The 12,058-nt window shown below is 41.5% G+C and overlaps 1 protein-coding gene across 2 annotated transcripts in view; it reads left to right on the top strand.

The window, feature by feature from the left end:
- The first annotated feature begins 818 nt into the window (after window positions 1-818).
- PKN2 (protein kinase N2) overlaps window positions 819-12,058 on the top strand; it is a 54,604-nt gene continuing 43,364 nt past the window's right edge. For both annotated transcript variants that reach the window (XM_058030009.1, XM_058030008.1), the window contains exon 1: window positions 819-991. In XM_058030009.1, the coding sequence (XP_057885992.1) occupies window positions 944-991 (48 nt within the window). In that variant the 5' untranslated portion in view covers window positions 819-943. The remainder of the gene's footprint in view (window positions 992-12,058) is intronic.

Genomic DNA, 12,058 nt, shown 5'->3' with positions numbered 1-12,058 from the left:
AGGTCCCCAGGGCGGCAGGTGGCTGCTTGAGACAAGCGTGAACTCTCCTTCCTGAGCTACCTGCCTTCGCTACCCAACAAACTGAGGGCTTCACCTGTCTCCTGGGCCCGGGAGAGCCGAGCCCCTGCAGCCCCCAACACCAGGAATGTGCCACACGCCCCCCAAACCCCACCACTACTGAAGGAAAAGACATGATTCCCAGAGCTGGAGCCTGACGGATGGGGAAGCGCAACTAGCGGAGCGTGCAAGGAGAGAGGGGCGAGGCGGCCGCGGGGCTGAGGGGAGTGTGGGGAGCGAGGGGCTGAGGGCAGTGAGGGGCTGAGGGCAGTGAGGGGCTGAGGGGCCTCGCGCCCGCCTTCCCGCGCTCGGCGCCTCGCGCCGCTCGGCCCGCGCGGGGCAGGTGGGGCGGGGGGCGCGCGCCGCTCTCCGCCTCCGAGGGAGCCCGCTCTTCCTCCCCGCTCAGTCACGTGCTCCGGGAGCCGCAAAGCGGCGACGCCTTTGCGACAGGGTGACAGCCAAATGGTGCGACATCGGCGGCGGCCGCAGGCGCAGCAGCCGCGGCGGCCCCACCGCTGCCAGGGCCGAGCGCCGCGCCCGGGCGGGGAGCGCACGGCGGGCACCGCTCGGCGGGGAACGCACCGCGTCGCTCCGCGCCGCTCCGAGCGCGCCGCGCCGCACCGCGGGGAGCGCGCCGCTCCGCACCGCCCCGCGGGGAACGCGCCGCACCGCGCCCCACAGCCCACCGCGACCCCCATGAGAGTAGAGGGGTCGGCGGCGGCCCCCCCGCGCACCCCCGCCCGCCTGCCCGAGCACGGAGCGCTCCCCCCGCCCCCGATGCGCCCTTAGTCCCGGCCCCGGACCCGCCTCCCTCGCTCCCCTCCCCGCCGGCGGCGGCGGCAGCGGCAGCAGTAGCGCCCAGGTGCGGACTTCAAACCCCGGCGAAATGGCGTCCAACGCGGCCGAGAGGGAGATCCTCTTCACCGAGCTGCAGGTAAGCGGCGAGGGGCGCCGCCCCAGCCCCGCTCCCCTCCCCTCCCTTCCTGGCGGGGAGGACGGAGGAGCCGCCGCGCCCCGCCGCCCCCTGCCCGCCGCTCGGCGCGGGGCGCCCACCCCAGCCCAGCCCGGGCCGGGGGGCCGGCGGAAGCCCGTGCCCACCCGGGCCTCTTCCCGCTGCTCTCCCCCGGGAGCGGAGGCGCCGCCGCCCGGTCACCGCCCCACCCCGCCGCCGGCCGCGACCCGCTTTTGTCTGCGCTCGGCTCCCTCCTTCCCCCGCCGAGCGGCCGCGTCCCTCCGGCGGGGCCTGCCCGGGCCGCGCCCCCGGCCCCGCCGCGGCCCCGCCGGGATCTCCGTCCGCCCGCCCCGAGGCTGCCCGCGCCCGGAGCCCCTACGGAGGCCGGAGCTCTCGCCCTCTCCGCGCCCGGGGCACGGCGCTCGTCCGGGCCGGGCCCAGAGGGCTCCCGGTGGCCACCTCACGCCCGCGTCAGGGTCAGGCAAAGAGCCTCTCTCTCCTCTGGACACGGCACCGCGCAGGGGCCGAGCAGCTTCCTTCTTGTAGGCCTTGAACGCTGAGCTTGGGAAGAGGAGAAAATGGTGCGATCGACTTGATTTGTCACACGGCAAGGGTTCTTGTCACTACGAAAAAACAATCCCAAAAGACCCCGCAACACTGTTAAAGGTTGAAAGCTCAAGGCTTAGAGGTTTCCATCGCTGTAATTTGACCGGGTTTGGTTCCCTGTGCAACTGTTACTTTTCTTCTTGCCAGCTGCAAGGTTAGATGCAATTCCGGAGCTTCATTTTTGTGCCCTTATCTTTAAATGTCAGCACAACCTGCTACCTCTTCAGCTTCCTTGTTCTGAAGAAAGCTTGCTTTTCTTTTTTCTTTTTTTTTCATTTTAATTATACATCACTTAATCCGTGCAAATTGTTATGTTTACCCAGGCAAATAATGTGTCTCTGAATTTATTAGTTGGACAATGAACCAAACTAAGAAGTCCATAAATGGAAAGTATTGAATTTAATGGTCAAATAAAAATTAGAAAGGCATGTCTTAGAAAAAAGTAATTTTATTTATGTAATGCTGTTAAGTTCTCCTGTAGTTCTGAATGTTGAAGGTGTGCTCACTTGAATAGCAAAGGAAGAGAAGACACAACAGATGTAGGAGTCTTTTTAATATTGTAGCACATGAGATGGCTAAAGGCTAAGAATCCATCTAAAATGCTGAACTTTAATCAGTGGCTCATAAGTGCCTAGGAAGAATCAGTATGTTAATACAAACTTGATACGATGATATATAAGCTTGTAAACCTGTTTGAAGTGGAGAGCTGTGTGAATAACTAACCATAGCAGTGTTTCAAGTAGGCTAAATGGAAGCAGCATTTCTGTAGAAGTACACAAAGCAGGATTCCAATTACTTTAAACAGAAATGAGTGGAGATTTTTCTTTGGGGGGCATTGGAAAGTTGGTTTTGTTTCTGTTTTGTTACTTTTTTTCTTATAAGATGAGATTAACAGTGATACTAATTAAAAAAACCCCAAAACTAAAATACCCCCAAAAAATCAGCCAAACAAAAACCCACCAACCAACCAAAAAGCCTAGGATGGATTAGATTCTTGGGTTGCACTATCTGTTCCATTATATATGAAATTTCTGTATTACTAAATACAGCTTCTTGCACACGACAGAAAGGTTAAGTTAACATGGGAATGCCAGTAGTGTTTAAGGTTTGTGATCTGCTAACTTTAAGGTATTTTTGAGAAGAACTTTCATATCAAAAAGAACTGCTGTAAAGATAGTGTTGTTTGCCAGGCTGTATATTAGCAGTGAAATACAAAGGCATCAATGTCATTCTGCTTGGGAATACCTCAAAACAAATTGCTTTTCATATACCTGTACGTAAACAAATTGCTTTTCAAATACCTGTACATCAAAGTTGCTTTAGTGGTATGGTCTGAAAGTAAAGGGAACTACAGTGGGGTGTGAGATACGCCATTTCACTCATGTTTCTTCAGGAGGGAACTTCCTCAATCATAAGAACTCTAACTTTAAAAGTGCTTATATGTGAAACAGACTTTTGCTTGCATATTGCAATCCTGCACAGAAAGAAGAGGAAGTTGAAAAATTCATGGCTACAGTAAAAGTTTAAAGGGTCAAGTCCATAGGTTGATCTAGATCATGGGTGATGTGTGGTCTGTGTTTTCTTAATAGATGTGAAAACTTACTGAAAACAAGCTAAACCCAGTGTAAATGGCAAGCTTGTTCCTGCCAGGGGCTCTAAAGCATCAGTCAGTGATCAATATAACACGTTGCTTTGTGCTGTGCTAAGGGCTATGTGCTCCTGGTTATGACAGCCCTGTGCACTCCAGCGTGCTGTAAGGAAACTGTTAGCTTGGGGTGAAGTAGATAGAGGCAGATCAGTAGTTATGAATCAATTGAATGCTCCTGGCAGAAAGATTAGCAGACTGGCACAATTACCGACTAACAGGATGTGAAGTGGATTCTGAGAAAATACGAAAAATGAAAGAGCAAAGTAACTAGTTGCTAATAAGCAAGTGGTGAAACATGGATGCAGTACGTGTCCTTGTTTCAAAGGCTTAATTAAACAGGCCTTAAATAGACCTTAGATCTCAATTCTCACAATGAAAGTTTTGTATTTTAAATAAGTGATGCCATATCAGAGCAATTGCTTATAAATCTCTGCTAGCAAATATCCGCTTCATATTTCTGTTCTGCTTTTTCTACAAAATATTGTATCCATTCTTGTATATTTTATTTTACTTTAAACATTTTCCAGACTGATAGTGGTATGTAGAAAGTATATCTTGCCACTTAGCAAGTTTTAAACTTAAGCCTGTTCAGGGTGAAAAATGCAACGCTTATTTCTCAGTAGTTAGCAAATGCAAAGTACAAGGTAAACTTGGCAATAAGCAAATCCTCTTTTTAGTTTGTTCTGGTAGCTTCACCAACAAAATTGCCTGATTACTAAAGATTGAAAGATTACATAAAGCCAGATTACCCTTTTTTACCTCCTTTTATCTCTAGTACAGGTTCTTTAGTAGGAGGAGGAATGAGCTTGGGTAAGAACCAGTATTGCTGATGTTGCCTTCCCTTCCAAAATTCTGCTGTCCTTCTGTGGGCTTGCATCCCTTAGAACTTTGAACACCAGGTAAACTAGCCTCTCCAGTGCTGGCTCTCAGATTAATTGCACAGTCTTTAACTCTTTGCTTCCTGGTGGAAGTGCCAACCCTGTTTCTTCAAAGAAATTAAGCTCTAACATATGGTGCTGTAGTTTGTTAAATAAGGCATCCACAAAATAAAATATTTTCAAGTTTTTTATGGAAAAACTTTTTTTTTAGCTAGTTTTTTATTTGTTTTTTTCAAATCATTATTAATATTTTTTTGTAAAAAAATATGTATGCTTTCTTGGCAGTGATGGTAGATGTCAGCATAGTAAATTGGTATGGCTGTGTTGACAGAAATTATTGCTTAGAGTATTTAAATGAAACCAGTGTGTATGCACAGTGATTACACTTGTGTACTTCTAGGTGTTCACTACCACTTCTTTTCTAGACAGTACTGTGAATCTTCTAAACTTGGGGCATTTATGGTTAATGTTACTGGATTTATTTTACAAAAAATTTCACTTCACTTAAAGTTGTGTTTTGTAAAGCAATACTTGTTTAATATCAAGAAAAAAGTACATTACTTGTGTTTATTTGCTTATATGAAATTGTTTGGTCAAGATAGAGAACTTGGGCTATGCCTTGAAATGAATAAGCATGTAACAAACCCTCCATTACTTCAAATGGAAATAGTAAAGTCTCTTCCTAGAGTTAATTTTTCAAACTCAACCATCATACATATTTTTGATATTACTGAACATTGTGAAAAATGTCTTTATACTGGTCAGCATAAAGGGACCTTTTTAATGGATATTTTGTTTTAATACCCTGGTCACCTAATTTCCTGAGGTGCTCTACTTAGAGATCATAAAGCATAAATTTCCTGACAGAATCATGTTCAAAGGCCATGGTATTTTTTTTTTAATAGTGATGAACAGTACCACAACTGAAATGTGTAAATTAAGATTATATGATGGTACATCGGTATAGGTTTTGGTTTGTTTTATTTTTCCATTTCATACCTAGGGCAAGAATATATGTTAAATTAATGTGACTGAACAATGCTTAGTATTTTATTGGTCTGCATGATACAAATTGGACAGTTGAGTCTGAGGTTGTACAACTATGTTTTGTATATAAATGTGTATAAAATTGGATGCTTGTACTTGTTAAACTATTAGCTGGGACTCTGAAAACCTGTATTTCATTCCTGGCTTCTCTGCTCTCAGCTAGGTGACATTAGGCAGATGGCTTTGCTTACTCATGTCTCCATTTCCTCATCTTTAGAATAGAGGTAATGATGCCTGCTTTTTTTAGAGTTAGAAAGTACTGGGTATTTATTATTAGCTGTGGTCAAGTGCCTAAGGACACCGTAAAAAGGTATAAGTAACCTAATTAATCTGTTTTGAAGAAACATTGTAATTGGGCTGAACACTCAGCAGTAAGACTGCCTTCAAATAATATTCAGCTAGGACAGATTAGCTTTAAATAATTTTGAATTACTCTTGTTTCTTCAGGAGGAAAGAATGTCACATTCAGGTGAAAATATCCTGAACTAGTCAATTGCAGTTTAGAAAGGATGTACAGCTGCTTGGGACTTCTTAGGTCCCTACAAATATTTTCACAATTGGTGGATTTAGAAAAGCACTTCAGGTTTTTTTTTTCCATTTGTGGATGTATATACTCTTCAAACGTTCCTGTGTTCAAATATTACATTAGCAAAATATGCATCCTGTTCTCACTGGAACATAAACAGTCCTTAAAATACCTTTTGGTAGGTGGATGGGTGGGGTTTTTTGTTTTGTTTTGGGGTTTGTTTTTTTTTCTTTTTTTGAATTCTGTTCGTCTTCCTGTTAACACAGGAACTTGTATATCATTTAGACTTGTATACATTTGACTGAATTTTCTTTATCAGAGTAGCTGTCTTTTTGGGACCTAGATCTGTTACTTTAACTCAAGATAAATTATTAGTGATGGCTAGTAGAAAAGTATTTTGTTAACTATATGTAATAGCTCTTCTGGAAGAGTTTTATACATTGTGAAGGTCATTCATTACAGTGTAACCTAAAGCCTGCAGTAGAATAACTAGATAAATATGTCCTTGACATTGGGAAACAATGGTTTGAGGGTTTCATGTTGGGATTAGGATTTCTTCATCAGTGCCTCAGTGCTGAATTAGAGACTAAGACCTCTACATGGATTCAGAGTAACAAAGTCTCCCACGTGCAGTGGAGGGCTCAGGGTTTTTTTTGTACACACTTGTACAGCTGGTGCAAATTGGTTGATGGTAGGCTTTTTGTTTGTTTTGTTTTTTCACTACATGGGTCCAGTAAGTGAAAGGGTTCAGGAACAGACTGAGCTGAAGCATCTCTCATGAGACTTTACTGTAGCATGGACAAAGCATTTGTATGGTACTTTGAAGCTTTAATTATTAATGCTTGGTCTGCAGTTCCTGACACAAGCAAAAGAGCATCTTTGCCAGTGTTTGGTGTGGGTGGGGGAGGTTCTTTATAAGGAAATGAGATTTATGTTGTAAAATTGAATCCATGGCTTCTGTTACTTTGAGATATGATTGAGAAGTAGCACATCAAAACAGAAACTAATAATACCATTAGCTAACAAAATGCTTTAGGCCTGTCCTTACAAGTACCAGCAGATATGATATGTTTGTTTATTTGAACTGCAGCAATACAGTTATGTCACAGTTACACAAATCAACACAATTTTTGTTACTGCCATTTTACAGCTACCACTTACTTACTGTTTGACAGCTTACCAGTGAATTAAACTACTTGCATGGCAGTCTGGGAGTACATCCTTTGGAGCAAAGTACTGCTCAGTTTTCTCATGATTTTGTGGGATGATTTTCCAAACTTTCAGGAATTTGGGGACTGTATGTCAAACTAAGGAAGTTTTGTGGCATCCATCAGAATTGCCATGCAAATTCTGGTATCTGGTGAGGATGAGATGGCTGAGGTTTCTGTGGTGAGGAGACACATGAACAGGATAGTAGTGCACATTTGCAGGCTTATGTTCAGCTCAATGAGCCAGCTTTGCTGGGAGTTCTGCTGCTGTTCTGCTCTGCTTAGTGGAAGAGGCTGAAATGAGGCTGTTCGAGGTAGTGCATTCAACTTCATCCGTAGGGTGAGCTGAGAGGATTCATGTGATCAGTTACCATGGCTCACAGTGGGACCACCAGCTGGGTAGTGGTCAGCTGGTTGTTTTTTAGAGCAGGCCACGCCTTACTTTTCCTTGATGTTAGGTGTAGATACAGTTTCCTATGCTTTGTATCAGCATTATGCCCACTGTGGCTGTACTTCCTGTTTACTGCTGCTGCAGTGTACAGAGCACTTCTGGAGGGAATGCACGGAGATGGCAAGGCTGTGGTCTCAGTAATTGAATTTGTTACTTCCACTGGACAGGGAAAAATAGGAATATTAGCAGAAGTGTATTTTCCTAGGCCAAGTATATCCCTACTGAAAGCCTTTGTTATTTTACTGTAGATACATAGCTAGCTATCGGATAGGTACCAAATAAGAAATGATAACTGGAAAAGGCTGGGCTGTGAAAGTTTAGTATATGCAGCATTTCCCTGTTCTTTTTTGTGTCATGAAGAAAGGCTGATATGTGACAAGACCCAGGGACAGTGTGCTCTGGCCCAACATACAAATCAGGATTAGTAAAAACCTTAATGTGGATGTGACTAAATTAGTTCGCTTTTTCTACTTCCAATTCCTATGGATTCCTTTAAGCCTTGTTTTCTTCATGGGGGATGTATTGCTTTTTAAATTATAGGGAGTTTCTGACTCCTTCCCTAAATAAGTGCAGATCAGAGAGCTTGAATCAGAAGCCTTTAATACCTGGCTCCTGTCTTAGTGCTATGTGTGGGAGTCTGGTGTTGAAGAAAACTGTTTTTATTCTCTTGAGGTTTTTTTGACATTTGTTACCTTGCAGCATGGTAGTAGGGTTGATACATTTTAAGTTTCCATTAAATACAAGAACATATTAGCCTGAAAATTAAAGTAGTAGAATCAGTTCTGTTTCTATTGAGAAGAACCATGGAGTTTTCCACTAACTTTCCACACTTGTTATTAGGATGTAACAAAATGCAATAGGCAGCAAATCTATAGCCAGGAGAAGGCATAATTAAGTCTGCAATACCAAGGAACTAATAGATTGTACTAAAGTTTTAAGATAAATCTCACGAATACTGTGGAACTCTGTTTGTTACTGTGATGAAACACTTCCAAGCAGATCAGGTCAGAAGGGAGACCTTTTCTTGTGGGTAAATACAACAGTAGTAGTTTTCTGAGCCCTAAACCCAGAGAATATTACTCAGTTCTTGGAATGTGGGTGCCAATACACCTTGTGGTTGGCTTTTTTTTTTTTTTAGCTCCTAATACTCAAAGTACTTGAACATCTCTACCACATACATTTTCTCTAATGCAACTTAAGAAGTAAATACACATATGTGAACTTCATAAATACATATGCACGCTCATGTGTACTCATATTTGTAAGACTGTTGAAATAAATAGGCTATTTAAATTAATAAGAAGTAATAGTAATTTTAATTGTTATTAACCTGAAATAGTACTTGTAAATAATAGCAGTACATAGGTGTTTTGAAATTATTCTTCTATTCAGCTGTGTGTATGTATATAATTTTTTTTATACAAACTTCATGTAACTTTTGAAGAGAAACTGAGAGTTGATGTTTAAAACATCAGAAAAAATGTCCTTTTTTTGTTTTTCATTTCAAAGTCCAAACCACAAACCATCTAATTAACCAGGTAATAGTGATGTTGTTTAGTATATCACTGGTGCCATAGTCGGCCTGTGAACTTAGGAACTTTAACGTATGTATTTTTGAAAACTGTTAAAAGTATATTCAGTTTAGTTTTCTTTGTTGCAGTAAGATGTAAGACAGGTCCATAAATTTAGGATGGAAAAGTTCTAGTTGGTTCATTGATGATGTCATGTGCTGGAGTTGGAAGCTTTGCCCATCCAGAATTGAGTCTGTTGCTCAAAGAAAGTGTCAGACTCTGTCAGCCGGTACCACTGCTGAAAGTAAGCATGTGCCATATTATGTTGCTATACATTTGCACAGGCAGCTATATGGTGAACAGATTTTGTTGGGTTGTTTTGGTGGGATTTTTTCACCCCTAGATTAGTTTTCAGCCAGATCAGGTTCAAAATTGCAGTTCACTGTGTGGCCATATAAAAGTTTGTACTGCATATATCAGTGAGTGGTCTGGAACAGGAACAAACTGTTAGGGGAGGTCAGGACTGCTTGTTCTTTAGGATGCTTTTTATTGCCTGCAGTGGTGGTTCATGCAGTAAAATGTTTATGGGAATACAGATTCACAGCTAAGGACTGTGTGGAGTCCAATTCTGCTGCAGGTGAATATGCTGATAATGAGCAGTCCAAGACTGTCTGTGGCAATTCTCTTCTAGCTTGACGTTCTTCAAGCAGAAAGTCTCACAATATGCCTGTGACAATGAAAACCTGTTTGTCTGAAAAGGCATTAAAAATAGAATTGGTTTGGACATCATGCATGGATGGAAGATATAGTTACATTTAGTTTGATGTTGAAGGCTGAGAACAGTGGTAAGGTTTGGTAGCAGTACGAGGCCAGTGTAGGGCTATAAGCCCAAGTTTATTAGCTAACTTTTAGAAGTGCTAAGTCTTTGCTGTTAAACCTTTCATGCACTCAATGCAAGAAGAAATTTTGTAGAATCTTGAGTCTTTTTGTTATTTCTCTAACTGAAGTGGAAGAAAAAGTGAGTGTACAATTGAAATGGATGGGAATGAATTTTGGAGTGGAGACAAAGTACTGTGCAAGTAATACTAGAAATGTACTGCCCATAAAGGTAATGAAGAGACTGAGGTATTATATACAGCTTGGTATGAATACATTTGTCAGTTAATGAGTAGCTCGATAAGTGTGAGACATTTGAATATTCAATAGGGAAATAAATCCCCTACAGTGATGAGTTGAATGTTTGCAATAGGAAAATATCTCTGAATGGTCACATGAGCATCAATTAAAGCACCACTTAGAGGACTTTGAACTACTGTGTACAAGATTGATTCTGTGTTTCAGAGGTCTAGCCAAATTTGGGGGAGAAAAGGCCTAAAAATCTTGTGCAGAAGTAAGAAGTTTGAGGTAACAAAGTGATTATATGTTTTCAATGTTCTTGTGTTGAATTAATTCCAAAATTACAAATTCTTATTCTCCTTGTACTTGCAAACCCTGAATGTATTCTTTTGTATTTGTGCTGTTGAGGTGAAAGATTATGTTTAAAATAAACAAGGAGATTGTTTTTGGTGATTCCAGGTGTTCCAGAGCTCTTTAGTAACAACAAGCTAATTTATGTAATGTAGGCAAGAAACTTTATGCCAGTCCTTAGAGAAATGGAAAAACACTTGCTTGGTTCTGTTTTTCTACCTTTCTTACTTCTCTTCTGCAGGAAGAGGAACATAACCACTTCCTTGTATGATAGATTTTAGGACTTGCCCTATTTGCATCACTGAGCTTACTAGATATGAGATTGAAGTTTCTTTTTCATCATTGTAATACATGTTATCACTTGGATTTTTGAGTAACATAAGCCCAAAAGCATCCAAATCTATTGCTGAGAATTTAGAAGGAATGCAAATTGACTGTGTGGCTTGTTGCTTTTTACAAGCACAATATGTAAAACCATCCACTGCTTTTCAACTCCATATGTTTATTTATATGGGAAGACACTGCAAAACAATGAAATGGAATATGTTTTAAGAGGATGTTTCCTTTATAGATGGATCTGCTTATGGCATGACAAGATTCTTTCTTTCCTAATACTCAAATTGTGGAAGCTAAAATTATAAGATAAGTTATGACAAGGAAGTGTCAGTTTTTCTGACAAGTGTTATTAACCTCTGCAGTTGTAAGGGTGTGTGCTGCCTGCAACCCATCCAGAGCATGTCGGGAATTCCATGGGCACAGTCGGATGGGGAGACCCAATAGAGTAAAGCAGATTCTAGCAAAAGGTTACAGAAGCCAAAGTTCCAGAGACTTGTATGGAAAAATACAAAAACAAGCATACAGATCTACAGAAGATTTAAAATCAGCAAGGCCTTTTTGTAGACATATTCTAAACTTAGTGACAGCAGTAGAAAAGTAAAAGTACTGTAAATCGTACATGCCTGACTACTCATGTAGCATTCTTGAACTGCTGCCCATTTGGGACTCAGCAATCTCCTTTAATGGAAGCATGTTTTCTTCAATATTTGAGTTTGTTTGTTGCTTATTTATAAGCTCAAATGAAGCCATTGTTTTAGGCTGAAAATGCCAAAAGTTATGAGTTGCATATTATAATATCCATAACTCGGGGTCCTCAGAAAGATTATTTAAATTTTGTTATTGAAACTTAACTCATTATTGAGGGGGTTTTCTTCAAGTTGCTACGATTTGCATCTTTGGTTTCCCAAGAGGTGAGAACATGACATTTTGAAAATTAAAGCAGACAGTGCTTCAATACTAGAAAAACATAATTTCTATCAGAGGGTTTTTTAATTCTACTCTACTTCTTTATTCAGGCAAGTTAGTGTAAGTCAAACTAAGTATTTTTCTGTTGGGTGAAAAATTTAGTTTTAACTATTCATTTTTATCAAACTGGTTCATATATGATTCCTCAGCATATAAGCAAGCCATTTCACAAAGGAACATCTTGATCTGACTTTTTTCCTTTTCATTTTGTATGCACATTTTTCAAATAAAATATTAATCTGTGGCAAAGTACATGGCATTTATCAGCAGTTAATTTTTTGTTTTGGGGGCAACCTCCTTTCTTGAATTCTGCCTTTACTTGTAACATGCTACATAATGCTGAAACAAATTACAATTGTAGATTTTAATTGCTTTAGAAATTGGTCTTTATCTGTATTGGGATTC

Source organism: Melospiza georgiana, chromosome 9 (assembly GCF_028018845.1).
Source record: "Melospiza georgiana isolate bMelGeo1 chromosome 9, bMelGeo1.pri, whole genome shotgun sequence".
Classification (NCBI taxonomy): Eukaryota; Metazoa; Chordata; class Aves; order Passeriformes; family Passerellidae; genus Melospiza; species Melospiza georgiana.
Note: the sequence above shows the minus strand (reverse complement) of the source record. Positions and strands in the feature narration are given on the sequence as shown.